The sequence below is a fragment of the Aspergillus bombycis genome (genome assembly GCF_001792695.1).
Source record: "Aspergillus bombycis strain NRRL26010 chromosome Unknown contig00034, whole genome shotgun sequence".
In the NCBI taxonomy this organism is placed as follows: Eukaryota; Fungi; Ascomycota; class Eurotiomycetes; order Eurotiales; family Aspergillaceae; genus Aspergillus; species Aspergillus bombycis.
This window is the reverse complement of record NW_019170036.1, coordinates 221,995-249,568: the sequence shown is the minus strand read 5'-3', so window position 1 is coordinate 249,568 and position 27,574 is coordinate 221,995. Positions and strand designations below refer to the sequence as shown.

At 49.2% G+C, this 27,574-nt stretch overlaps 10 protein-coding genes across 10 annotated transcripts; 2 read left to right on the top strand and 8 right to left on the bottom strand.

The window, feature by feature from the left end:
* Window positions 1-1,258: 1,258 nt before the first annotated feature.
* Window positions 1,259-1,837, bottom strand: ABOM_004934 (GPI anchored cell wall protein; the record flags this gene model as incomplete). The annotated part of the gene is made up of 1 exon (XM_022532063.1): window positions 1,259-1,837. One exon carries the CDS (start codon window positions 1,835-1,837, stop codon window positions 1,259-1,261), a length of 579 nt encoding a protein of 192 aa, XP_022389871.1.
* A 2,502-nt stretch (window positions 1,838-4,339) lies between these two features.
* Window positions 4,340-4,675, bottom strand: ABOM_004933 (uncharacterized protein; the record flags this gene model as incomplete). The annotated part of the gene is made up of 1 exon (XM_022532062.1): window positions 4,340-4,675. One exon carries the CDS (start codon window positions 4,673-4,675, stop codon window positions 4,340-4,342), a length of 336 nt encoding a protein of 111 aa, XP_022389864.1.
* Window positions 4,676-5,353: 678 nt separating this feature from the next.
* ABOM_004932 (cupin domain-containing protein) lies at window positions 5,354-5,773 on the bottom strand (the record flags this gene model as incomplete). Its single annotated transcript, XM_022532061.1, has 1 exon — window positions 5,354-5,773. The coding sequence occupies one exon, from the start codon at window positions 5,771-5,773 to the stop codon at window positions 5,354-5,356; it is 420 nt and encodes a 139-aa protein (XP_022389865.1).
* A 407-nt stretch (window positions 5,774-6,180) lies between these two features.
* On the bottom strand, window positions 6,181-7,599 carry ABOM_004931 (aminotransferase; the record flags this gene model as incomplete). The annotated part of the gene is made up of 1 exon (XM_022532060.1): window positions 6,181-7,599. One exon carries the CDS (start codon window positions 7,597-7,599, stop codon window positions 6,181-6,183), a length of 1,419 nt encoding a protein of 472 aa, XP_022389866.1.
* Window positions 7,600-8,652: 1,053 nt separating this feature from the next.
* On the top strand, window positions 8,653-10,178 carry ABOM_004930 (monocarboxylate transporter; the record flags this gene model as incomplete). Its single annotated transcript, XM_022532059.1, has 4 exons — window positions 8,653-9,105; window positions 9,202-9,446; window positions 9,513-9,954; window positions 10,014-10,178. The coding sequence occupies 4 exons, from the start codon at window positions 8,653-8,655 to the stop codon at window positions 10,176-10,178; spliced, it is 1,305 nt and encodes a 434-aa protein (XP_022389867.1).
* A 24-nt stretch (window positions 10,179-10,202) lies between these two features.
* Window positions 10,203-11,512, bottom strand: ABOM_004929 (uncharacterized protein; the record flags this gene model as incomplete). Its single annotated transcript, XM_022532058.1, has 4 exons — window positions 10,203-10,559; window positions 10,621-10,987; window positions 11,273-11,298; window positions 11,396-11,512. 4 exons carry the CDS (start codon window positions 11,510-11,512, stop codon window positions 10,203-10,205), a joined length of 867 nt encoding a protein of 288 aa, XP_022389907.1.
* Window positions 11,513-13,539: 2,027 nt separating this feature from the next.
* Window positions 13,540-14,977, bottom strand: ABOM_004928 (glycosyltransferase family 2 protein; the record flags this gene model as incomplete). The annotated part of the gene is made up of 2 exons (XM_022532057.1): window positions 13,540-14,687; window positions 14,758-14,977. Coding segments are annotated over 2 exons (1,368 nt in total), but the record flags the coding sequence as incomplete, so codon positions are not given.
* A 1,731-nt stretch (window positions 14,978-16,708) lies between these two features.
* Window positions 16,709-17,518, bottom strand: ABOM_004927 (glutathione S-transferase family protein; the record flags this gene model as incomplete). Its single annotated transcript, XM_022532056.1, has 2 exons — window positions 16,709-17,363; window positions 17,433-17,518. The coding sequence occupies 2 exons, from the start codon at window positions 17,516-17,518 to the stop codon at window positions 16,709-16,711; spliced, it is 741 nt and encodes a 246-aa protein (XP_022389926.1).
* Window positions 17,519-18,545: 1,027 nt separating this feature from the next.
* On the bottom strand, window positions 18,546-23,434 carry ABOM_004926 (putative C6 transcription factor; the record flags this gene model as incomplete). Its single annotated transcript, XM_022532055.1, has 5 exons — window positions 18,546-19,052; window positions 19,103-20,016; window positions 20,076-20,536; window positions 22,208-22,591; window positions 22,647-23,434. The coding sequence occupies 5 exons, from the start codon at window positions 23,432-23,434 to the stop codon at window positions 18,546-18,548; spliced, it is 3,054 nt and encodes a 1,017-aa protein (XP_022389925.1).
* A 745-nt stretch (window positions 23,435-24,179) lies between these two features.
* On the top strand, window positions 24,180-26,032 carry ABOM_004925 (amino acid transporter; the record flags this gene model as incomplete). Its single annotated transcript, XM_022532054.1, has 2 exons — window positions 24,180-24,730; window positions 24,835-26,032. 2 exons carry the CDS (start codon window positions 24,180-24,182, stop codon window positions 26,030-26,032), a joined length of 1,749 nt encoding a protein of 582 aa, XP_022389924.1.
* Between the last annotated feature and the right edge of the window lie 1,542 nt (window positions 26,033-27,574).

Sequence of the window (27,574 nt, the reverse complement as noted above, 5' to 3'; positions counted from 1 at the left end):
CTCCCCACTCAATATCGCAGAGATCAGATGTCGACGTAGGGGATGTACCCATCCCAGAAATCCAGCTTCGCTTCCATGGGTTACCGAGGACTAGCATCACCGAAAGAGCCTAGAATATGTGTGGCTTCAAGCAGACACTATATAAAATTGCGCTATTCAAGCCGCAAAATGGTCTACCTGCCGAGGAGCTGTTTGGCAATATAATATGCATCACGAACCTCCTCATGATCCCGATACTGCTTGAAGATATTGTTAGGTGATATATATTGTCTTCCTTTACTTCGGCTTGATCGACCAACAGGGGAAGTGCCATCTACCATTAGTAGCATCGGCCACAAAACAGAACATTAAAAACGGTTGGTAGCACAATCCAAACGACATTGAAGGTGACTTTACGCACTCTCGCACTGTGTTAATTGGAGAACACTTAGCCGTTCTAATAAATATGCATTCCCGTGAAAGTTCAGGGGGGAGATTGGGAAGGGGGCCCTCGCAAGTACGCCCACAGTCGCGAGGGAGCCCGGGAACGCCAGATGTATCTCTAACTGAATTAAGGTCGATCGATATGACGCTGTAGTGATGGGTTGGTCGCAACTTTTCCTGTCCCATAATAGTAAAGCAAAATAAGACTAACTGAGTGGCAGAGATATCCATGCCCGTCATGGACGGCTTGACAACCACCCGATATTTTGAACGCACGAAAAAGGTGCCACCTGCCACTATAATCATACTAACTGCTGTTCTGTCAGCCTCTATGCAGCATGAAACCATGATCAGTGGGGTCAATATGTTTCTCACAAAGCCTAGGCCGCTGAAGCAAATGAAGGAAATACTACGGAAGCTATCTGAAGGGAAGTATGTATCTGACGAGATGAGCTTATGATGTGATGATAAATGTGCGTATATAGTAATAGCAATCAAGATTCTAGAAAGGGTGCATCAGAGGTATGGACTTGTATGAATAACAGTGGCTATGGTCAGCGATGACTCCTGCTTCACTCTCACCGATGACTTATGTGTAGCGACTCGTATATATAGGAGAGCTTATTGTTTGACGTGGAAATCACGTACTTCACCAAATCAGTGTATTGTAATCCGGAGTTTTGAGATCTATTCTATGTTCAAAGAGAGTCATCATAATGTCAATATCTGTCGTAGCCGTGAAAGTGCAAGGCCTGCCTCGCCGCCTAAAATTCGTCGTGCCTTCTCTGATGAAGAACGGCTAGTCCAACCACCAATCAAGCACCCGCTCCTCCTCTTAACCCAAGGTGACCGTGATGCCAGCACTAGCAGAGCAACTGTTGGTGTCGGTATCATCGGGCTGCTGATACGAATCGGCACAGTCGGTGTCTCCCGCTGAGCAGGATGCAGACGAACAACTCGAATCATTCGGGGTGGCGGAGAAGCCAGCAGTGATGAACTCCGAGCTGGAGTCCAGGTTGATAGAGGAGAGATCCCAGTACAGGGTGTCACCATCCGCGGTGTACTCGAATTGCAAGACACTGGTCTCACTGTCGGTGGTTGCCATCTTGATGGAAATACCGCCGGTAGACTCGGTCTTCCAGGCCTCGGAATATGTGCCCCCGGAGGAAATTGTCTGCGCTTCACTAGCGCTGTCGGAGGTGGACCAGAGGTATACGGTGCTGCCGAGATTATTCACGATCTGGACGCTGCCACTTCCACTTCCACTTCCACTTCCACTGGCACTGGCACTGGCACTGGCACTGGCACTGGCACTGGCACTGGCGCTAGAGCTGGCGGCGACGGAAGTGGTGGTCGGAATAATGCTGGTTGGACTACCTCTCGGGTAGTGATGAGGAAGTGCATAAGCAGTCATGGTAAAGACCGCCGAAAGAAGGATTTTAGAGAGCATCATGCTGGGTAGTGAATGAGGGTTGACAAGGGCTGTCGCAGAAATAAGGAGGGTAGTCAGATTTGGCTCTAATGAGTGGCCGGTAAACGTGGATTTAGGAATGAATGTCGGAGGATCAACCTCAACGTCAAGTTCAATCAAAGAAAGGAATGGAAAGAACGGTAAGGATTGTGTGTGCAATGTGAGAATGCAGGGCAGGTGCAAACGGCTGCAGATTGGGGGGTGTAGCTCTATATATGTCTCATGGTGGAGCCGGAAAAGATGGCCACCACCATAATCAACATAAGCCACTACTCCGTTCGACGCATGGCCCAGCGTGTGTCATATCAGAAAACGGATGGCCATTTCCACGCGAACTGTGGAGCACAGTCTCGAACGTCCAGGGCAGGTGTTCCATTGGCCCAGGCAGCCTAGGGTTTAGATGCTTAGGCAGAAGCCTACACCAATACTACGATTGCCCTTGGACGACATTAAAGACCAATCTAGAAACAACCATGGATAGGGCGGGTCTCCCACATGGTTCTGGACCGACTGGTCGGTGCCTGACGCGTAGAGTGGAGCCGGCGCTTCGACACAGCCCACAAATAACACTCGATACGTAATCCCGGCTGTGGCTGTCTGACGACGCTTCGCCCCAGCACTCCCAATCGAAATCCGATTTAGGTACTGCGTAGCAGGGCTGGACTCGTCGTTTTGTATGTGTCGGATTTCTAACGAAGCAGCATCCGCTGTGGCGTCTGAGACAATAAGGGTTTACCAGACACTGCAGCCCTAAACTCACACAATCCACCCCCTCACGCCTAGTTCATATTTCAAATTCCCTGGCAATCCGTTTTGAGTCATGATCGGCCATTAGAATTAATTTTTGCTACCTTCTGGTTATGTCTTATGATGTGCCTTTCGGACATGGGATATATATGGTAGGATTGGGGCACACTGGTGTGGCAATTTGTGTAAGAAAAGAAAGTCGCCCCTGAGTCCGTCTTACAACCTAAGGAGTCCTTAGGCGCTTCCTCATCGTTATTTCCCTTGAACAGCTAGCGGTTTGTACATTTAATGTTATGTGCCCCGCTCTCCAAATATCAAATCATCAAGCCAGTAAATGCACGGAGCTTGTTGGTGGAGTTTACAGCGCAAACCGATCGCAAATTTCTCGAACAGAGCCCGTACTAATTTCAAGTCTTGCCATTCCCACATGGCTCGCAACATGCAGTAGCATGCTGTAATATACGTGTAAGGCAGGTTTCTACTATTTGGAAAACTGCAAAGATCTTGTATGTGACCCGTGTTAGAAGACTTATTATCGATAGGGTACTGGAGGCCGAAGCATGGCCGAGAGGAACCCCCTGCATACATCTCAACTTTCTTTTAGATGGATGTTCTGACCGAGTCGTAGATCTCTTCATTCAAAAGTACCGTGCCTCTGACATATTCAACGCGAGAGACGTCTTCCGAAAGCCACATCGGTTGTTGGTGTAGTCCACGCACAGTGCTATCGTCGAAGGTTACATAGGTAAGGCCCCTGGTGTAACCCTTGCGCAAAGGAGAGAGGATGAGGTCCAGAAAGATATTCTCCATAGCCGGATAGTCATGGACTAGGTCAATCTGGAGTACACGTAATCGGGACAGTAACAGTGCGGTCTCTATTAATTCCTGGGGTGGATATCGAGTTAATGGTCGCTCAGAACAGCGTTTTACCTACACGTAACTCACTCGATTCAGGGTCGCTTGACTCAAGCGGAGTTCCTCGATACCAGGCAGTACCTCCACCACTTGTTTGATATCTGGCACGTCTAGCATGTAGCTTGGCCCATCCACGAACGAAGACAGGCCCAGAACCCTCAAAGTTGAAGCATGGTGCCTTTTTAAGACGCCAACGAGATCGCGGATTGGCTCCATGGTTGGTCGCTTGTTACTAAGTTGAGGTTCACCTTGACGTATATACCAGCTGCCTTATGGTCTATTGATACGGCCTTTTGGCACTAATCGAACCAAGAATGAAACATATAGATTTGAAAATAAGGCCTGTTACTACCAATATGCCTTCCGTGCACAGGATAGCAATGACAGAACAAGATATACACATGCGTCGCTAAAACGTGCTAGCACACGTACGATGGCACAAGGGGATATCCCCGGAATCTACCATGACACTGGATGTGAAAGATGCCATAATAATGAAAGCTTGAAGTGGCCAAACACACATAACACCGACATGAGATTCTCTGACACCATATGCAGGCTTAGGATACCTCGGCGTTGTGTTGGCAGGTTCGTCTCTTCACAATATAAGGGATTATCATATTGTCACGTCACAGCGCATATATAACTCCCATCAAGACAACGCTTAGAAGCAACGTCACGCCCGTCGTGGACCCCCATGCTTGCACAGGGCCTAGAGACCTCCAACGCCTTCTGTCTCAGGGATAGTCGTGGGATGATTTTCTGCGGTAGTAGAATATGTCCTCATTTCGCGCCTCGAGTATTGATTGATTTTCGTCTATTCTCCCTCACTTCCCGCTCGTTCTCCATCAGGATATTCTGGAGGCAGTGTCTCCCCTGGTCGTTTCCTTTGGCTCGGACGTCATTAAGGAGCTCTGTGAGCGCATTCTTCATGTGGAGACTGTAGGCAAGCGCCTGTTTGTTTGGCTCCTGCACCTGAACGGTCGACACCGAGCCAGTCTGATCGTGCATCCCAGCTGTTGCGGATGAACTCGAACGCTTGATGACGGGGTTCGAACGAAGAGTTGGTACACAGTTGGTCGACGCGGCCGGGTGGGCACTTTTGCGCGGGTGATCCATGGTATAGAATATGAATGATACAATGCTGTAGGAAGTTCACTCTCGATCTAACGGTATGTCGAAGACATGCTCGATATAAATCAGGAGACGTTGTACACAAAAAAAGGGGCGTTAGGGTTAAGCGTAAGGATGACGTATCCCACGATCTGCGACTTCGAAGCAGTGGCGACGCACTTGATTGGTCGGGACGCTTGCCGGACTGTTTAACCATAGGCGTATACTACTAAAATAATACCAGGAGCACCTCTATAGATCATGCATGCATTTCCCTGTCCTAAGTCCCAGTTGGAAAAAGTCACCAGTCACGACAAATGAAGGTTGTACATACCGCGTGAAGACGAGCGCAATGCGAAACCGCCTAACCCACCTACATCTTTGAGAGCAGAGAGCCTAATAGACATGTCGGTGCTACTGTTACCAGGCCTACATTATCATAAAGGATGTCGATTTCCTTGACAATGTCTTATAAAAGCTTTCAGGCTGGTCTTGAGCTATATCCCGGCCCATGATCAAACAACCTGGGAATGGTAGTGGGCAGTCCCCCCGTATATACGAACTATATATGCAGTATGTACCGAAGCCAAAGAAAAAGGATGATGAACATATGGGCACCCTCTTTTAAAGACAAATATCTGCCAACGGAGGAATTCAATTTACACCATCGAATAGTCAATCCACCTATAGCTTCGGCCTCCCACTTCCGGAAAAGTGATACACAACATCACTAAATTTGGTTTCTGGAAAGATATAGAGCCATTGGAGCTCTTCCTCCTCAGCATTCGTAACCGAGTGTTCCATATCACCCGGGATGAACACTGCACATCCTTTCTCAACTTTGTGGTGTATTCCCTCGATCGTCACGACTCCTCGGCCCTGAAGGATGTAGTATATCTCGGCCTGAGCATGGTGATGACTGCATAGGTATCCAGAGTATCCTGGACAGACAGCGATCCCCGCAGAGAGGTTGTTTGTTGGGGTCTTTGGCTGCGTGAAAAGCGTGCGCCACGACACCTCGCCTCGCGATGGGTCTTCGAATGACTCAGATGCTAGATTAGAAATAGTGCTTGCTGAAAGCACGATCGGTTTAGTTTTTGGCATTGTAGGAGCTGCGATTATCTTAGCAAATACGAGCGGGTTTGTGACGACTATCAAACATACCAGGACGATGGAATCCGATCTTTCTAAGAGATAAGGGAGGATATAACGTCTTGATTTATGTTATAACGAAGGTTTTGCAGGCTTGTCGACAGCTATGCAATCTTCTGTTGCTCCGTCGCCCTCCAAACCGTTCGGATGAAGGGAATTTAACCTTGGGGTGAGGAGAGATACTGGGCCCAAGCACACAACCCTGGATTTGTTGCCTCTTTCGGGATTAGCTTTGGAGTGGTATCATATCACATCGAGCGATATCTTGCATAATAGAATATTGAATTGGGGTATTGAGTCTAAATAAAGGGTTAAATACTACATGCATAGAGGTGTCCAACGCCCACCTTGCCTAGCTGTTAACCACTCATATACTCCTTTTCCTGCGATTCTACCGCCTCTCGCAAGATCTCGCAGATCTTCCGCAATTCTGCCTCAGTAACAGTAAAAGGAGGCGCCAGGAGGACGTGATCGCCTCGCATGCCATCCACCGTCCCCGCACCGGGATAGACGGCCAATCCTCGGTCGAACGCAGCTTGTTGGACTCGCAAGCCGAACTTAACCGTGGGATCAAATGTCGCCTTGGTTGCTCTGTCCTGCACGAACTCCACGGCCCAGAAGAGGCCTCGTCCGCGAATATCGCCCACTGATGGGCAGTGTGCCAATTCTGTCCTCAATTGCTGTTCTAGGACCTGTCCCAGGGCGGCGCAGCGTTCAACCAGATTCTCTCGACGGACAATCTGCTGAACCGCCAATGCGGCAGCGCAAGAAACAGGGTGAGCCTGGTAAGTGTGTCCATGATTGAACGCATTGCTCCCTCTGCGGAGCACATCAATTACCTTCTTGTGGACCAAGACTCCTGCGATGGGTGCATATCCGCCCCCTAGTCCCTTAGCGATAGTCATGATGTCGGGTACGACCTTCTCCTGTTCAAAAGCGAAAAAGGTCCCCGAACGCCCCACGCCACACATAATCTCATCAAGTATCAGTAGAATACCATATCGATCGCACAGGGTCCGGACGCCGGTAAAGTAGCCGGCAGGGGCTGTGACGCAACCCGCGGTCGCGCCAACGATCGGCTCGGCTACAAAGGCAATAATCTTCTCGGGACCGATGCTGAGGAATTCCTCTTCAAGTTCACGTAGCAGTCGGGCCGCAAATTCGGCCTCTGTCTCTCCCGCTTGCTGGTGCCGGTATGCGTACGCGGGGGAAACGTGAGAGGTATGAGGGTACATAAAGCCCGTAAAGGGAACCTTGCGAGCAAGGTTTGACGAAATTGACATGGCAGCAATGGTATTGCCGTGATAGCTCTGCTGCCGGGAGACAAAGTGGAGTCGTGCAGGCTCATTTTGCTCATAGTGATATTGTCGCGCCAACTTTAAAGCCGACTCGATCGCCTCGCTGCCACTGCCGACAAAAAATGCCTTCTCCAGTCCGTAGGGGTTTCCGCTCAGAAGAAAGTCGGCCAGCCTCTCTGCCGACGAGGTAGTGTAGGACTGCGTATGAATGTAGCTGACATTCTGCATCTGCTTCACAATGGCTTGATGAACCTCTTCTCGGCCGTGACCGATTAAGGCCACTGCGGCACCCGCACAAGCATCGAGGACAGTCCGGCCATCGGAAAGATGCAGTGTCAGCCCTTTCGCCTTCTCTACCATGACAGGATGTTCTATGAGGGAACGGTGTAGCAGGTGGCCTTCGCCATTTGGTTTCACAGTTGGCAAGGTTTGCCCAATTGGTCTTGGATCGACGCTATCGTCCACTCTAGAAGGTGCCATCTTGGTAAAGTTGAATGGTTCGACGTGAGTTCAGAGTATGGTCTCGGAATGTATTCGATACTCTGCGAGTAGGCCAGCTATTTGCAGCGTAAGAAAGGCTGGGAGTCAGAGATTCACTTCGACATATCATGAGTCCCAGTACAATGGACTGAGTCACGATTAATATATACGGGGACGTATAGGATTCTCAGGCTTTCCTCCTTCCAAAACCGAGAGCCGAAATCCGCTCGGCTTTCGCAGCAAAATTTCAGGCTGGTAAACCAGAATCAACGATCCTTCTCATAGTCTAAAAGCCAATGCATTAAACACATCTGGTAGGGTATTGTGGGACGGATCGCCCTGAGCCACCGTCCGGATCTATCTCCTCGATATCGCGGCTATTGTTCGAGAGAACTTGTGTGGATCGTTCTTACCACGCCTTTTTTTCTCTTTTCTAAATCTCAACTTTTTCTTTCTTCGTTCCGGGCAACTGTAATAAATAGCACACAATATCTCATCAAACAGTTCGTAGCAGTCAGGAGGGTTGTATCCGCCGTATGCTATCGGCCTCGATAAACAGTGGAAGCTTTTTCTTGCCTCTGAGAGCAAGTTATGAACGACGTGTGGAGTTCGCGGCCCGAAGCAAGAAGACCAGATCGGTGAGGAATTTGTGTTAAAGTGCAGCGTATAATAATAATAATAAGATAATTAGTATTCATAGGGTGGGGTGGAATTGAGTGAATTCCGGATCGTCGGGTTTGAACCAGCATCGGGTTTGCCAACAGAACATCGGATTTCAACCTTCGACTTGGGGACTGTGCAAGCGACTTGATCGACATCCCTCGGGTTCAAACAAGTTCTCGCGACAACTAGTCTTGTACTAATAATCCTACTGTGGATTCCTTCAGGTAATATCGGCTTTTTTCGGTTGTATAAGAACACGTTAGACGCACAAAATGCTTGAAATTCGGGAGGTCCCCCTGAGGAAGAAACTCGCTACCAACAATATTGGCATCGCTTGAGCGTACAGGACAGGACAAGACGCACTCTGGAATAACACATGTGTCGCCAGTCATGGAGGAACATGAGAAAGGTCCTTCAGCGCCCCACACCAAAATAGAGGCGCCATTGCCTGTCACTGCTGAAAATGAGTCCTCACACCCGCATGATGATGTTATGGACGGTTGGAGAGGGTGGATAGTTGTGGGAGCCGCAGCTTGCTCTCTGTTTGTCTATCTCGGCATCATTTACTCCTGGGGGGTTCTGCAAGTTCAGCTACTCGAATCAGCCTCCTCTTCCTTGACGACATTGACGTTCATCGGCTCTCTGTCCACATCCTTTATGGTGTCAAGTAGTATCCCGGTAGGACTCATGATCCGAAGGTGGGGATATCAACGAACTGCTCTAGTTGGAGCAGTTCTTATGGGTCTAGGGGAATTCCTCGCGAGCTGGGTAACCGAGTACGTCGGTGCATTGTTTGTGACACACGGCATCATCTTTGGCGTGGGTGGAGGCCTGACGATTCTGGTATGTTTTTCATGACTGGTCCCTTTCTTTCTATCATTTATGCTTTCGCCGCTGTCAGTAATACTGGGTCATCTTTTATCTCACAAATTGAACCAGACTTGTTCGACTGCCCCAATGCAATGGTTCGAGAAGCACCGCGGGCTAGCCGTGGGAATTGTCTTCGGGGGTGGAAGTCTAGGCTCTGCCATCATGAGTATTGCAACCAACATGATGGTGAAGCAACTGCCACTGGAATGGATATTCCGTGTTCTGGCGTTTCTGCTGTGGGGTGTTTGTACTCCAGCTGCATGCCTTATCCGACAGCCATCTCATGCGAAGAACTCAGTCCCCCGCCCGCAATGGTGAGAACTGCCCGTTGTACAGTACATTGGAACTATCGGACGATTCTAACACTCTGAGCCGCCCAGGTATCGTTTCCGTGAGAAGGAGTTCCTTATCTTATTTGTCGGCACAGGGCTGGCTTGTTTTCCCCTTTTTGTTCCCCCTTACTTTATCCCTATCTTCGCGCGATCGGTTACGCATTCTCAGCATATAGCAGTCATCATGCTGGCCATTTGGAATGTCGCCTCCACCGTGGGACGGGTAGTGGCCGGCTTCTTGTCAGATTCGGTTTTGGGTCCGATCAACAGTCTTATCCTCTCGCTTGCATTAGCCGGGATCAGTGCTCTCGCCATCTGGCCTTTCTCTAGTACAACGGGCGTGCTATCCGTCTTCATTGTACTAAATGGATTCGGGTGTGGAGCATTTTTCAGTCTGGTTCCCAGCACTATAGGCGCGATGTTTGGTGGAAAGAACACGCTTGGGATACTACCGATCATCTGGGCAGGATGGTTCGTGGGCTTCTTTTTCGTAAGCTGATGACATCCTCCACTTTCTTTATGTCATGACATCGTACTAATCCTCTATAGGGGTCGCCAATTGCATCTGGGATTTATTCACTTTCCGGAAAAGCGGACAACATCGAGTCATATCGGCCAGCAGCATACTATGCAGGTGCTATGTCCATAGTTGGTCTTTTATTCGCAATCGTTCTGCGCGCAATGTACTCAACACACCTGCTTGTTAGAATATGATATTGCGACTTAACCGCAGAGATATCATCCTGATACTAGTGCAAGATCGATGTCCTCCAATGTAGGCCACCACTGCGACCATGCGCCCTGTTCATGGGAATAAGTGCTAACCTCCGTAAGCAGATGAGTGAGCGGTGCGCTAAGATTGTCCAACTCAGAGTTAGGGACCACCCGTTGCGCGGGGTGACTATAAGTCACTCCTGGGCTTGCTCCCTCGGCTCCTTCAATCTCCTGTATATGCTGATTCGATCGGTCAACGACTCGAAATTCGTGTATCGACTGGTGGAGATGGTCGAAGTCCTGCCGGGACTTTCCCAAGTATCTTCCCCTGTCAGCAGAAGCGCGCTCATATAAGAGTGAGGCATGTTTGAGAGTAGAGACCTAATGAAATATTAGAGTTTCTCCATACAAAAGATAGAATATCGATGGCAAAGAGACGCACCCAAGCCTCTCCGAGCTTCCACACGTGTCGAAACTCCTCCAAGTAAGAGAGACAGAAATTCATCAGTTGTTCAGCCTGGGGACTTCGACCAAGGTTCATGCGGGGGAAACGGTAGATGTAGAGGTTCATATACGACGCGGAAAAGGCACAGAATCCCACAAACGGCGTCATCAGATGGGCTCCACATTCAGATGCTTCGTGTAGAAGTCTTGCAATGTATTCCGCTGCCGAGAACAGCTCGAGTGCGCTCGATTCCCACCAGCCGACAGGCGCTTCCGCTTCGAGCAGAGGGTGGTCCACAGGTCCTCTTGGGCCCGACTCTGCGGTGGGCATGAAGGGAAAGTATTCACGGTGGAGCATAAGAGTGCTATAGACAAATACGGATTAGTCTTCCTCTGCCGAATCGAGAAAATAGGATGGCCAACCTTAGATAATAGAGAAGATTAATATATGTGAATGACTCTCCATATCCCAATGTCATGTGGATCGCCACACTGTTGCTGGGGTAGTGAAGGCGATCATGTTGGCCAGCCCTCCACCTTTCCAGTTGGGCCTTAGTTCTAGACCACGGAGACCCTGAGACCCAAGGGCAATTCTCTGGGGCACACATCCCCGGTGCTCGACGTCCGTCGTTAAAGATAAAAGTCATTACCTGTGCCCAGATATCAAACCCAGAAACTAAAATCTCGTAGCATTGAGTTATATCCAGAAGGCCCGACGGCAAACGTTCAGACCAGGTGAGGTTATGCCCCGTGTGTCCCGGATGAAGGCTTACGTTGGTTCCAAAGGCAAATTCGACAGTGTTCAAAGGCCGTGAGACTTTCAACTTCTCCATCTCCGACATGGGAAGCATGGGTGGGTTGTAAGTACCCGAGCTGATCATGCGATCCATGATAAAGCAGGCCCAAATCGTTCTATTCTCTATCCCCGGAGCAACTGTATCTTTTGCTGCACCCGGGCTGAAGTCAGTGTCGAGAGGGTACGGGGCAATACGTCGACTTTGTATGGATTGCATGATTCGGATCGCGATACCTAGCATATCCGATCAGCCTTGTAATTATTCCATGCGGGCGCTTCGGTCAAGACGTACCGCAGTACACCCAAGCCTTATGGAAATCTCGGCATCCCCACTCATAGAGTGCCATCATCAGGAGTGCCTGAACAACTTGTATGTCAGGTGGCTGGAGAATGAGCTCTGAGAGACTCTGCCGAATGTAGTATTCATAATGTTTACTGGGTAGCAAACTCATCGCCCAAGTTGGATTGAGTAGTGATAGTTGTGTTTTCGTTACTAGAAGGGTAACGCCGAGCAGAACCTTCGTCTCCTTCGAGCAATCTGACTGAAACGCCTGCATGAGTGTTGGGAGATGAAGAATTCCCAGCTCGGGGAATTTGTTCGTAAAAACGTTCAAAGACTTGAGGATCACACTAGTCGGGAGACTACCAAGATGTTCGTCGATCTGTGAAATGTCCACCTCGCCACTGGAAGATTCCGGTGTTAAATGTGGCCTATTATGTCCTTGGTCTGATGAGGCCGGCTGGAGCCTTGTTTGTTCCTCGTAGTCATCCTTTGGATTCTCGTTCCTCCGGCGTAACTGGCCTCGCCTGCGGGAACCCCTCGAGGCTACCTGTCTCGGTCTGGTGAGAACGCAACCGGGAATCTCCGATTTCTGACACTTCTGACATGGCGGACTACCAGTGTTGACACACTTAATTTTGGATTTTCTGCGCCGTCGGATCTATTGGTGAGCCCCGGGCTGACCTTTAGTTTACCGAGGGTGATGTTGATGTCCTACTCACCGGCAAAACGCGCACGAAAGACTCGAGCGCATACTTCCCTCTGCTAGCCTCTGTCGCTAGTGATGCGCTACCCTTGACTGCCAAGACTCCCGATCAATGAGCCAGTTCGAGGAAGGGGGATGAGTTTCGGGTTTGAAGACAATAGTAGAGACAAGTTGGGAGAAAAGTTCAATTCCGATGTCAAACCCGAGGCGCTGTCACATGACCGGGACTGAACGCTCTCGGTATGAACATAAAGTTCATGAATTAGGGTCAACGATGAGAACAAAATTAAACATAAAGATGGACAGGTATTACATAAATTCGCTATGTAGGGAAATACATTGGTCTATACTCTGTCAGGTCGCTGTGGGTTAGAGAGCGTGAAAATCAGGACAGCGAGATCAGAAAACAAATAATGGCTAGATATAACAGACACAATCAATCCAGAGACATATTAGACATCCATTACGCTTATGCTGCCTCTCTGGGTTAGCATCACATAGCAGCTTTGGTGAAATGAGCAACATAGGGTGTCATCACAACATGTTGAGCATCAGGGATAGTCCTCCTCAACTCTACTGCAACCTAGTGCAAGGGCTGGCAATGCCATGGAGTCCGACAGTGTCAGACAAAACGAGAATTAGCGCCACAGTCGGCGTTATTAGACAACAGAGGGTCTACATCTGAAATCATCCTTTGCTCACCAGTACAGCCATCTAGGATGCCCGCGCCGGATAAACGGGAGGCTTAAAAGGTACGCCACAGGCACCCAGTGGTTAGTAATGGTCAGATAGCAAATGTGCAACAGTGGCGGCCAGGCAACGGTAGTAAGTAATCGTGTGGTCAATCGTTCACTGTCGGTAGTGGTCAGTGTCGTCCATGTTGACAACAATATCGCGGCAATTGTAGCGAGAAGCAGGCAGAAGCTTTGCAAAATGCCGTTTTGCCAAAGGTCTTGGTAGAGCATTTTGAAAAACGAAGACTTCGTGATGCGATTCCAGGAATTTTCTTTGCTTCCAGTGACAAATGATCCTTTGGGGGCGTTTGAGATAAAATGGAATCGTATGACGGCAGATAGGTGTGCTACAAAGCGAGATAATCAGTTGGGTTACTCGCGCGGTTGCCATAATATATCAGTCACAGGAAAGGGTAGGTGAAGCGGGACTTCTTACCGCCAGCTAACCAACTATTTTCCAATTGTGAAAACGGGGAACCTCGGATTCCCGCATGGACAGTCTGGAGCCACCCATACGCCCACATTGTAGAGACATGAAGCAAGCCCAGAATCACCTGAGCCTGGATCAGGAAGGACGAAGAAGCGGGGATGAGTGACCGGGACATTAAAAGCCAGGGAACAGCACCATATCCAATGACGTGGCCTACCAATCCTAGAGTGATAGCCAAACCACCGCATGCAATGCTCCACTGAAGGTGCCGTGGCATGGAGCTGTTAGTCGGTGGCCGTAATGCAAACAGTTGCTGGGAATGCCCAATGTGCCATCTATTTCTCTGGGCAATATGTCCTTCGAGGGATGTGGGGACAAGCCCGAATTGCAGCGGCTCTTGTACTTGCACAGTACGATATCCCATGCCCCGTAAAATCAGGGAAAGCTGCCAATCCTCCGAAAATGAAAAGGTAGGATACCCACCCACATCAATGATTGCCTTTCGCCGGAACACCGCCCCTGATCCTGCATCAATCGCACGCCCACAGCGGTCTAGTTCGGCGTTCTGACAGGTGTAAAAATGAAGGCGAGATTGTGAGAGGGGATCCCCAGCAGGAAGGTTGTCAAAATATTGCCGTGTGGTGACCAACGCTGTCTGAGGGTTGAGAAGCAAGTGAGGAAGTGTTGCTCTGAGGAACTCCGGCTTTGGAATAGAATCCGCATCCAGGATAGCACAAAATTCTGGCGGAGTATCCTTCTGAACAGTGAATAGTGCATAGTTCAGGTTTCCGGCTTTAGCAAATACTCTGCCTGACTGCCTTCCACGTGTGTGGTAGGAGAGAAAAGGCCATTTAGCGTGCAACTCCGAGATAGCATCACACAGCTGGGTTGAGGCGCCATCGTCAAGTAAAAGTACTCTCAGCTGAGACTCAGGGTAGTCCATAGTGCAGGCAGCGCGAACAGTGTCCAAGATCACACTAACTGGCTCACCGCAGCAGGGGATCAAGACATCGACTCGTGGCAAGTTTTGGCTGCCTCGGAGCCGTAGCCTTTTTCGCGGCCCACGTTCAGGTTCCCCACCGGCTGCAACGGTGAGGCGCTGATCTTGATAAGACAGGCCTGATCATCGGTCAGCGTTATAGAGCTCCATAATCCGATTTAAAGTAAGGCATAGCTTGCTTGAACTTACGACCAAATATAACTTCGACGGCCAACATTAACCACATCTGCCAGGATTGTTGAGCCTCCAGCAGAATCATAAGTAAGCGGACAGGATAATAGACATTACAGGTCCATATTGCTGCTCGGGCTGCCTGGTAGAGATACTTGCGGTATCGCCGTCCCGACCATATTCGAGAGTCCGGCGGAAGCTCTTCAATCTCGCCGACATATTCATAAATCATCTCTTGCTATCACGATGCCAAGAAGCAAGTCCTTCGTCTATTTCGAAGTTGATCAAGGTCTTCCTCCTTGTTTTGATGCCTCAGCAATCGATGTCGGCCGTGTCCCTTGCTTTGTTTGTCTAAACACCGCGCATGATGAGCATGAGTCTCTTTCCTAGTCCGTGAGACGAACTGGAATAGGGGTAACACACAACCTGCACGAGAAAACCAAATTACAAGCTGCTCCTGGGGAAACGTCGGTGTGGCTTGGTCTTTGTTCTAGAATTTACCATTAACGGCCCACTAATTCCCCGTTTGGGGAGATTCTAGATCACCAGTAGGCGGCAACCCTAATTATGTTTAAAAGGGGGTGCTCATTGAACGCTGCTTTTCCGTCAGCATCCGGCATGGGAATACTGTAGGAACTAGGCTAAGCATTGACCCGGTTTTGACTGGAGTAAACTGAAAGAACGAGAACTGCTCTCCCCACAATCTTCGGGGTGCAGTTCCGCTTATTTCGTTTCATCACGTTGCCCCTCATGCAGGGATTACTAGTGGATTGGAATGAGAAATGCTTTGGCTGGTAAATCTGTCCGTGCCATATCTGCCAGTCGTTGACCGCTGTTCATGGAATTCGGCATAGTAATGTCCAAAGAGCAAGCCATCCTGCTTTCACGGACCTAGCGGCTGACTGCGTAGCTGAGATTATCTTGGTAGCTCCCTCGAATCATTAGAGCCATAACAGAGCTGAAACGACGCCAGATTCGGAGTTTCCAACAAAGACAACGATGGAGGGACAGAATACCCCCTGAATACCAAATAAGGCTCCCGAAATTGCATCACGGGGATATTGTAAGCGACATACACAAGGCCAAAAATAGTTATCGGAAACCAATTGTTTTGACGCCACGGCTGGTATCCGCACTAGGCTTATTTAGGTGTGGTAGCGTCATCCCCTCCGGAATCGGAAGAAATATACGCCGTCTCTTCGTCTTGCTCCAAAGATAGGACCTCAAGATATTGATTACTGTTAGTATAATAGTAATTGGCGACTCAATCTCGATATTCTGAATATGTAAAGATAGTCAGAACGGAGCCTTATGGAGTACTTCGCTTTAAGCTTGGGGTATATGGTATACCTGATACCTCTTGCAAGATTGCTGAAAAGATATATATACATTCAGGTATGGGGTAGACCATCATAGTAACGTGGTTTATGCACCGTGATTCGCTATTCTCATATTTCGTGACGCCAATCTCTGGTGCCGCCTTTGATGGTTGGATAGTACTCAAAGTTTTTTGCAAAAACGTAGTAACGAATCTCACAGGGCGATGCGACAGTTGACAGGCAGGGCAATTTATTGAAAAACAAATAGGATGTAGTAAAAATACCCTAAACCTCTTTTGGAGCGCGTCTGCCGCTTTTGTATTTAGCATACCCTTTACGGCAAGGGCTACGTTGTATGCAGTCTAGCGTGTCAATGGGCCTTCCTGAATAGGCACGTTGGATCACTGTGGAATCTACTCGAGCAAAACCATGCTTTCGTTACCGCAGTCAGCCTACAAGAACAATAGAAGCCATAGAAAGAAAATATTAGTCAAATTCGATCAGTAGCCAAGAGTACACGGAAGGGTCGATACCACTATATCGGTGTTCTGTGGGTATCTAGAGAACGTTGCCGTGAAGTAAAACCACTTTTCACGCCGCCGAGGGTATCTGACGAGCTGCACAGCAACCTCGTCGACCATAGATGTCATTTATGCAACTTTTGCGTACTTTTCCAATGCGAGATGAAGTCTTCCCCACCGTGCCTCATGCCATTTCTGCAGGTCATCCCATTCAGGAAGCGATGCTTTCGCAAACTGCAGCCAACCACCGACGATAAAATCAGCATACGATACGATATTGCCCTCTAGAAACGGACCCTCTGTATAATTGTAGATCTTGGCCAACTCGGCAAGCGCTGAGTTGAATCCTTCCAGAATAATCTGTCTGGCCTCTCCCGTGACCGTCAGCTCATCCCAGCTTTGTACCCCGGCTCTGGCCGCAAAGGTCGCATGGGATAGCTCCGCCGTCCTCGGATTCAAAGGCATGCCGTGGAAGAAGAGAATCACGAAGCGTGAGAAAAGAGCATCCACGTGAGCGTTGAACGAGGCATGTAGACCCACGCTCGACCGTGGGAATAGCCGCGGTGCACCAGGATATGTTTTATCCAGGTAGAGCGCGATGTCGAACGAGTCTCCCACTTTTTCGCCGGTGGAAGCATCTTCGATTACAGGCAGGGTATAGAATGGATTGCCATCGCCGAATGTCCGACTCGGTGGTACGCCGAGCGCTTTGCGCGTTGATGCTACCTCAGGAAGATCCACCCATTCAGTCCGGTATGATACGCCTTTGAAGTTCAGCGAGTATCTTAGCGATGACTTTGGTTAGTCTCTTGCATGGCGAATTTGTTGTCAAGTGAACAGGTTGACAACGTACCGTGCCTTCCACGGATTGGGAGCGAAACATCTGACTGGCGGACCAGATGTGATATCATACAAGATAATTGGTGGGGAAGAGTTCATGACTGATGTGGCAAAAGCTATGAAATAACTAACCGTCAAAGGGATGGATAATTGGGTCTTAAAACACTTTTGCCAATCCGGACTGAGAACTCCAATGACTGACGTTCGTCTCTAGTTCAACTTCCCCCATTCTTCACGTAACACTGTGCAGAGTATCCCTTGCTTTCACAGTCCACTAGTAAATATGGCGGGGGGGAGTTAATACTAGTTTTGAAGAAAGACCCTGGCTTTATTTTTTTTGGGTTTTTTTTTTCTCTTTTTTTGGTGCCCCTTTCCCCCCTTTGCTCCCACTGACGAAGCACCGGGTTCGAGCGTAACAGTCATTGTGTTTCAGCCACAAGCATCGAATGGATTCATCCGGCCAATGGTTGACATGTACAGAAAAGAGATAATAAAGAACATATTAATAATGAGTCTGACAGCATGCATGACAAGTGATACACGCGATAGGCGATGAAACTCAAGAATGCAGTTATGGAGACATGTACGCTCTGCTCTGTATTGGTTTACGAGGTGGTTCAAGCTGTGGTATCCTCCACATCGCAGTGAGTGCATATTTGACACAAGATAATCATAACAATAGTCTCTGTGGAGGCTATGTTATTGAAGCAGCTCCTGTGAATGGCGATTACAACAAGGGACAGTTGTTGGATCAGAGTCCAGGCTTGATATAAACATGACCGGGCTAACGTCTTTTGGTACGGTACAAGACTGGTGGCCAATCAGAATTCCCCTCAATCAGTCATCATGGGCACAAAGTGGGTTATGCCGGGGGTTACATAAGATACATAATTCGCCTTGCATAACTTATCGTGGACAGATATCAACAATTTTTCAAACTTCATATTTGCCGCGTGCATTCGCTAGATCAAACCAGGTAAACTCCGCGCCCTCTAAGTCGTAGATGCTAATAACGCTATAAAAGTACATGCAATTCTCATCTCATGTCATAGAGCCGACCCCGGTTCAAGTTCATCAAGATACCAGCAGAAAGCTAAGCAGAACGCAGACCACCGCATACAAGGACCTAGAGATTCCCAATGTCCCACCAGGCAGAAAATCCGTCGATATTCCCCATGCCGGACTCGGGCTCCTGGTAGTCCATATTGTCCATATCCGGAAACTGGCCCGTCCAGAGCCATGGCGTATTCATCATGAGACTGTCAGCCGGTGCGACCAACTTGTCGGCGAACGCGAGGCTGTCTGGCGAGGATTGCATAGATGACACGTTGGCCACGCTCGGTTGCATATGGGCAGCCTGTCCGCCATCCGCCGTATTGACAGTGACTTCAGGTGACATGGCCACGATGACCTCCAGCGTACAGGAGCTTTCCCCCGCGTCGTCTCGTGAAATGGCGGGTATCAACGTGGGATGTAATAAGCCACCAGACATCTCCTGCGGCTCTGGTATACAGTTGATTTGGAGTAGGTCCCACATCAACGGGATACTTAGGTGGATCTTGGACGGCATCCAGTCGTAGTTGACATTTTCTGAGCCGCATGCAATTCGGGTCATCTTGTCCAGAGTTTGGTCCTGGAATTTAGTTAGCACTGGATGTGGAGCGCTCGACGCAGGGTACCTACTAAAGCTTTGCAGGCTGCAGAGAAAGGAACGAAACTTTTCAGAAAGGTCCGACATTTATCGAAGTCGATTTTTGATTTCTGTTTGAGTCGCGGATCCGCTGCGGAACAATAATAAAGATGTACGGTCGCTGCAATCGCGGCGGCGTGCCCAAAGAAGGGATCAATTAGGCGCATTTTCCTTTCGGAGACCATATCAATCATACGAACAAGCCAGGTCGCATGCAACACAACCAGCTCGGAAGAGCGTCTCCAAAAGGCGTTGGGGATAGAGAGGTTCGGATTCGACTGTGATGCTACGATGTAGAGGAAAGGGTGGTTTAGCACAGCCAAGATACAATGATACGTGAACTGCGCTTTCAGCCATGGCGTCCAGTACCCCCGGTTCATACGCAGTTCCTCTGCCTTCCGCTCATAAAATTTGACCGAGTCGTATCGGTGGCATTGAGAGAGCTTATTCTCCACCTCAGTGAGATCCGAGAGTATCATTGTATATGTTGAATCATGGCGCCAGGGCTCCTTGAGTCGATTTTGTGCGCAGTCGGATACATAGGTGCGAACCCTGCTCCAAACCCATCCGAAATGAACTGCCAAGCTCCAAATGCCTATATCCTCGGGCGTGGAGCACCCAATATCATCCCGGGGTAACTTGGGCGGCTTTGGTTCGAAATCCTTTGAAAATCCCCGGTCTCCGCCGTGGGGAGCACAAAAAGGACGCAGGTTCTCGGCCGGGAGGCTGAGAAACCCATTTTGCTGGCCATATGTCTGTTCGAGTGATTGGAGACTCCAAAACAAGCGTTTCTTTCGTTCAGTCAAAGGACTTTCAGGAGGATACCCGGAGTCTACGTCCATCATCGCCGACCGGCAAAGCTGAAAAGCGAGGCCAAGATGGAACCGACCGAGGTGCACGTCCCCGTCTATATTCTGTTAGTATGCGCATTGTTCAGCACAGTCGCTTCTGAATGATCAACCAGACCTATGAATGACGAATATGAAAGCAGGCATAGACTTTCGATGGTTTCGAGGTCCACTGAGCCATTTGCCACGCGGAGCATGATCAGCGTTCGCGCGGTATTTCCATACCGCTGCGACTGACCCGGCTCACGCGAAAAGCGCGCAGTCAGAGCTAGGACACTATAGATAAGCTCGTCCGAAAGACTACCCTTGTCCTCGAGGTCTTCATAATCGAAGCACCAGATCGGCTGTCGATGACAGTAATGGAAATACAGTTCCAAGGCTTTGCTGACTCCCGCTGAAGAGGGATGGGGATTTGAGTCCTCGTTATTGCCGAATCCAAAAGAAAAAGAACCCGACCCGGGAGAGAAGCGCTCAAAAGCCGGTTCACCAGAGGATGGGTTGCTGTTCTTTGAGTAGGGTGCCTCTGGTATATCTTCGAGCTCCTCGCGTTTCTGATCTTGACGGGCCGCCTTGACCGGTCTAGAAAGAAAGGTCAGAAGAACATTCTGACGGAGCGGATTATAGTATACTCTCTACCTGGAGCCACTTAGGATGAGATTTACCTTCTCTTCCAAGGATGCCAGCCGGTCTTCCTAAGATATATGTGAATCCATGTTCAATCAGTAGATGATGGGAGTTGTTTGTTACGTACAGATTGTCCACCCCGCGATGCCCTCCGGGCCGATGTATAGAGACACGGCTGATTTAAGCGGACGCAATTTGAACAAGATGGCCTTTCTGCGGGACAACGAGTTTTCTTCCTCCTGTGGACACCTGTCGTTGGCGTCTACAAGACAACAAATCGACGAACGGGCGGGGATAGGGAAGCGACTTACCTGCAATTCAGGCAGGCCTCATGTGAACGCAACCTCCCACGATTGCTCTCCCGTGGCATCATACTCGCTGCAAACAAAAGACAAGAGACATGGTTGGAAGAAGTGAGGTACAATGACCATAAGAATAGAGAAAGTCAATCAAAGGATATAGCTCTACGGTGATGTAAGGGGCGATGATAAATACCCCCCACAACGGCCAGTCATGGTGAATTCAGTGTGTAGCAGGGAAGGAGGGAGGGAGGGGAAAGGGGGAAAAAAACAAAAAAATTAACATAAAATAATAATCATAAATACAAATAACAATAGTCAACCAAATGCAGCTGAGGGATGGAGGATTCCCGATAAGATGCCGAAGACTCGCAATGGAGTGAAGCTGCAGCTGTCGATAGAAAGGGCAAATGACAGCCTCGTGACCCCGCCCTGAGTTGGCCCTAAAACGACGCCAATCCGTGGATCCAGTCTGAGAATTGCAGGATCTAGATTCCCACCCAGGCTTTTCTTCTTGGAACTTTGCCTTGAAACGGTTAAAAGTTCCCTGCGAGCAATACTAGCCGCTTGCCCCCACAAGAGCCATCTAACAATAGTGCATGCTTTTATTTTTGTTGATTTTTGTTTTGGTGACTACCCGCCACAACATGGAGAACAGGCATGGCAAACATTCCCATAGAATTCCTAACAGGGGGTCCGTGAATTGGAGATTACCTAGTAGTGGACTTTTTTACGGAAAGGGAATAAGGAAAAAAAAAAAGGTCGCCCATCCACAGGCGTTGATCACATATGATGCCAGCCAACGAGGTGTTGACCTTTTGAGAACCCCACCATTAGGTTTAGCATCATTATCATTCCAATGCGTATCTAATCAGAGAATTACCTATCTATTACATGCTGATAAGGAAGGACAGTGAAGATCCCCCGGGAAATGCACAGTCGCAATCCGGATTGTCTAACTTTGACCGTCTTTGGTCAACCGCCTACATTGTCTTATCTGGCTCAGCACTGTGCAGTTGGAACTGTGTATAACACCTATAGTGGTGAATAATAATTTCAAAAATGATAACTTGATAAATGTCTAGATACTATGCACCATAGTCTCCAATGCAGTAAAACGAACGCCCTTCGGACCGTGAGATTCCTGTAAGCAATGACGTCAAGAGAAACAGAATACTCCTGAAACATGATGATCCGCTATTCCCATTGCAACCGATAAAAAAAAAGGGATAAAAATAAAAATAAAACGGCGAGACGCTGAACAACTAGACGTGTAATCTAAAAGACAAGTGTTTCATTAGGTTGGCAGCCTGTGCCACCACAGCACCCGCCGACCGCTGTAGACCCCTTGGCCTGGGCATCTAGCTTGTTGCAGAAGGTCATGTCCTCCTCGCTGGTAGTGGCAGTGGTTGGGAGTGTTTGGCGAGTTGGCCAGATCTCACGACCTGCTTCCTGCTCTTTCTTGTAGTGCTCCAAAACAAGCTCGCGCACAACTGTCTGAAGGTGGAGGGATCCCTTCTCCACATCATTACCCAGATTGCTTTGGACGGCCATGCACAGGTCCTTGTCCTCGGACATGATCCGCTTGTATGTTTGGCTAATCAACTCGAAATCTTCGTCGCTAGTGTTCTTGTTGCGGTAAACTTCATACCGCATCGTGGTTTTGGTGGCGGAGGTCGGCACAAATCTCTGCATGAAGAAGAAGTGCGGGCTATCTAACGGTCAATGTGGTTGATCATTGAGCAGCGAAACTTGCAAGCACTTACGAAACAGTCATAGAAGCGTTAGGGAAGTAATAAGTGCTGGCAACCCTCAAGCCACGGGCAATTTGCTCTGGGGTGGAGTTAGCGTAGTCGGTGATGCTGCTATCCTCGGTATCGACGTTGTGGGAAGCATTTGGGTGGTAGCGCTCGTTAAGGCTGCCGGCAAGGATCTTCCAGTTGTACTCTCCCTCCAAGTCCCAGGTGTGATCGAAGCTGTACTCGTCCCAGTTGATGCCCCTGAACCGTTCCTGCAAATCAATCTTGCTGAAATCACTTTCCCACGTAATCTCGGGCTCTTCCTTGGCGTCTAAGTTGACCCATACGAATCCATTGTTATCAACGTGGACATGGATCTGGAAAAGGCCATTCTTGTTCTTGTCGAATCCCTCGAGATCCTGATAGCCAGGAGCCTTGGCGAGTTTGCCATTGAGGCCATACGACCAGCCGTGGTACTTGCAGGCGAAGATTCTGGCCTTGCCCTCCTGCTCAGTCACCACAGGAAAAGCACGGTGTCGACAGACGTTGTGGAATGCGTTGAAATTTCCATCCTTGTCGCGGACTAGAATAAACGGGTACCCGGCAATGTTATAGACCAAGTAGTCACCGGTGCTAGGGAGGCGCATCTTATGGGTGATCAACATCCACTTGCGGGAAAAGATCGCACGGCGCTCCAGCTCCCACATCTCGGGAGAGGTGTACCAGTTGGCAGGCAAAGACTCGTCGTTCGGTGGGGTAGCGCCTGACGAGGCGACCTCATCTTGACCGAAGTAGTTCTTCCAGATCGAGGACATTTTTTGGGGATGCTCTTCTGAGGTTCGAGGTTGGGAATTAGATCGATCGGGCGTAATAAAGTGAGGACTAGATGCTGTTGGTTGCTCAGGAATGATTCATGAAGTGTTCAAATATGGTTTGCTTTTTATATCCAGCCATGTTTTTATTTCCCTTATCACCGGAGCCAGCCTCTACGAAGGTTGCCCCGTGGGGATGGCCCAGACCAGTGGTTCGTACCGGTCACAGGATCGGGACGGAGTATACCAGCCGTGCACCGGCCGACGGCTCAGAGAGCCGAGATAACTCTGCAGGCGGTCATGAAAAGGGGATTACTGGCGCCCAGAACCAGGCTTGGGGGACGCCACACGGCATAACTGTTCCTGATGCCGTGTTTATCATTCGGAGAGATTCCCATTGGGTCGATCCTAGCTTGGCACTAACGGGCAGAAAGGTTCCTTTACCCAGAATGGTCATACATTCCAGTTATCTGATGTGCCCTAAATGCCCCATCAGGGAGAGATGTTCACTTTGCTGATAACCCTAATGCCATTGTTTATGCTGCATACCGTTTGTGCTTTACTATAGGCACTTGTTGGACTTGGCCCCTGGGCTGGATATGTCATAGATCTTGCTAGAAGTCTTGTAATGCGTTCTGCATACCGTGTATATTAAAACACTACCCCGGATTCTGTACATGTTCTGCAGCTGTCGCTCGTCCTATACACCGAAAGATTGTCCGCCCCCTTGCACCATCCAGCCCCAGCGATGTCACACCTAGAGGACACCATCCATCCCCTCCATCCTGGTGACCCGGGACCGATGCCCGAGAAATCCGAGAAAGCGCCATCTCAGCACTCAGATCTATCTTCTGAACATGCCGCAGACATCCATCACGGCACTATTTTGGGCAATGAGGTCCACGCCGGACTGCAACGTAGACTCGGCAATCGTCAGATACAGCTGGTCGCCATTGGTGGATCCATTGGAACTGCCATATTCGTGACCATCGGAGACGCACTCCGTAAATCAGGCCCCGGTGGTCTGCTGCTAGCATTTCTGATCTACAATGCCATGCTCGCTATGGTCAACAACTCCATGGCGGAGATGTCGACATACATGCCCGTGAGTGGTGGTTTCATCTACATGGCCGGCAAATGGGTCGACGATGCGCTAGGCTTCATGGTCGGCTGGAACTTTTTCCTCTATGAAGCCATCATGGTCCCCTTCGAAATCACAGCGATTAATATGGTGCTGTCCTTCTGGCGTAACGATATCCCCCCAGCGGCTGTCTGCGTTGCTTGTATTGTAATATACGCGTGAGGTTCCCAAATGCATCCGAGCCATATCCACGCGATCATCCCTTACCCAAGCGGTCTGGTTCACCCGGCCCCTGCGACTACGTGCTAAGACTTGTGTATAGTTGTCTGAATGCCCTAGCGGTCAAAGGCTATGGCGAATCCGAATTCTGGCTTTCCGGTGGGAAAGTCATCTTGATATTCATCCTGTTCGCCTTTACCTTTGTCACCATGGTAGGAGGTAACCCGCAGCACGACGCCTTTGGATTCCGTCATTGGCGTCATCCTGGCCCGTTCGCAGAATATCTCCATACGGACGACCTAGGGCGATTCGAAGGTTTCTTAGCCGCGCTATGGGCCGCCTCGTACACTTGTGTCGGTCCGGAGTACATCTCAATGGTAGCTGCCGAAGCAAAGCATCCCCGTATCTACATCAAAAATGCGTTCAAGACCGCCTACTGGCGTTTCGGAGTCTTCTTCGTGGGAAGCGCTCTTTGCTGCGGTATCCTAGTCGCCTATAATGATCCCACTTTGGTCGCAGTGTACTCCGGTGAGTCCGAGGGTGCAGGAACCGCTGCTGCATCGCCATACGTAATCGCAATGGATAATCTAGGTGTCAGTGTATTGCCACATATTGTCAGTGCCCTCCTAATAACGACGATCTTTTCCGCCGGCAACACGTACACTTACTGCGCCACGAGGAGTCTGTACGGCCTCAGTATTGATGGTAAGGCGCCAAAATTCTTGAGCAAGTGTACGAAAGGAGGGGTGCCAATCCGCTGTGTCGCTGTAGTCATGGCGTTCCCCTTTCTTTCCTTCTTAACATTATCTAGCAGCTCGTCGCAAGTTTTGACCTGGCTCATGAATCTGTTGACGGCAGCCGCCATTATCGATTATATTGTCATGTGTGTCACGTATATTTGGTTCTATCGAGCATGCAAAGCGCAAGGTTTCGACCGTTCTAAGCTTCCTTACAAGGGCTGGTTTCAGCCCTGGTGCGCCATTATCGGCCTTCTGTGGATGACGATGATTGTAACCTGTTATGGGTACACCAGTTTCACCCCCTGGAATGTGACGACCTTTTTCACGCACTATACGATGCTTCTATTTGGAATCATCACATTTGGCGGGTGGAAATTGTTCAAACGCACTCGGCTATTGCGCCCAGATGAACTCGATCTCACCTTAGATGCTCCCGATATTACTGCATATGAAGAGGCCGCGAAAATCAACGATCCCCCGATTGGGTTCTGGGCTGAGCTCATCCAGCCTTTTAGGTCAAAGTGGAAAACGACTCAAGAGCACCTAGACCGTACAGTTTGACGCGCCGGTTCATCTGCAGGTATATAGGTGATGGTAACAAGACATAACGCATGATATGGGGCTATACTGATGTCGTAGTGCTTGCACTATCTTTGTACATACAATTGGCCATTCTGTGAATATGCCGGTCGAGCTAGGATGTATGTATTTGTTGTACCCCCAGCCCTTGAAAGCTGGATGTAGCCATGAATGAGAGGCATTGAAATTGAATGATAGAATTCTTTAGTACGTGTGGCATTGAGTGAAGAAGAATGACATTGGCTTGTTGAATCGCACCTGACTTTTTGCTGTCAACACCCGTTGAGGGACACTTCCCTGTGTCGAGAAAGTACTTCGTCTTTATGGCTGTTGCCGTTGATATATATGTACTTGAGCGTTAAAGACGATGGTGCTCTCTTTCCAACTTCCCTTCAGAGCTTAGTGCCTTCGCAGGCAGATCAGGATTACGTCCGGTCACATGAGCGGTTCAATGCCCAGAGTACATCTTTGGCCACACGGAATATACTAAGAATTACCTTAGGAACAAAGCAGCGACTGGTTCCCTACGCGGAAACTGGTGCTGGTTCGGCCCGTCGGTGCCGTATGCGCGCTAATGGCGGTTCATAGATGCTGCATACAGACCCTAAACCAAGGTGCTAGTTACCCTTCTAGGTTTTATACTTGTTGGAATGTCAGCCATTGGCCCAGGTTGATGTTTTGAAAGCCGTTGATCTGCACACGGCCTATGCCATACGAAATCGTCTTCAGCACTTCATAGGCCGGAAGATTTCCCCTCAACGAAGACAATTGATGTTTACAAACGAGCTGCATCCTGTGGCAACGGCCGTCTCCTATATCCCGAAGAAAAGAATAAGGATATAAACATATGCAAAGAGGGATAGAGAAACAGTGAACTGCCGATGATCTGTCCACGGTAAGTCCATTACCTTGTTACTTACGATATAACTTACTATTGGCACTGTCAGTATGGGACAGTATGTTCGGCTCTACGAATATCTACTAGCTCGGATTGCCGCACACTACGATTCCGCGATAGAAAAGGGTTACACTTCCAAGAGTCCCTCCATTCCCGACTGTTAGTTGGTCCTTCCACACCCAGCCTCAAAGCTTGGAAAGAAATGCCATTGTAAGTCATCGGGTTCAATTACTCTTTCGCGCCCGAAACCAACATTTCTTGCTGTTCCTTCGACTTAAGCTATATGTGATGGGTGGCGCAAGTTTGTGACTATATTCTTGGGAACTTATCACGGGTGATGTTGGTTCTTACACGAACCCCCGGAACTACTCTACAGATGTATAAATTGCCCTCCTTATGAGGGACAGCTCTACCATGATAACCGACAGTTTCGGCGAGAATAGCTCAACGGGTAGACGGGGCCGATAGATCAGAAAATGTGCATCACTTTTTTTTTTCACCGGGAGTCTTTGGAGAGAGGGACAGGCGGCTATTGGGATTCAGGTAGCGGTCCTCAGGCCGTGAGGCCCTAAAGTCGTCCTTCTCATAGACAGGGATATCGGCGCTGAGCACGGAGACCCGAACGT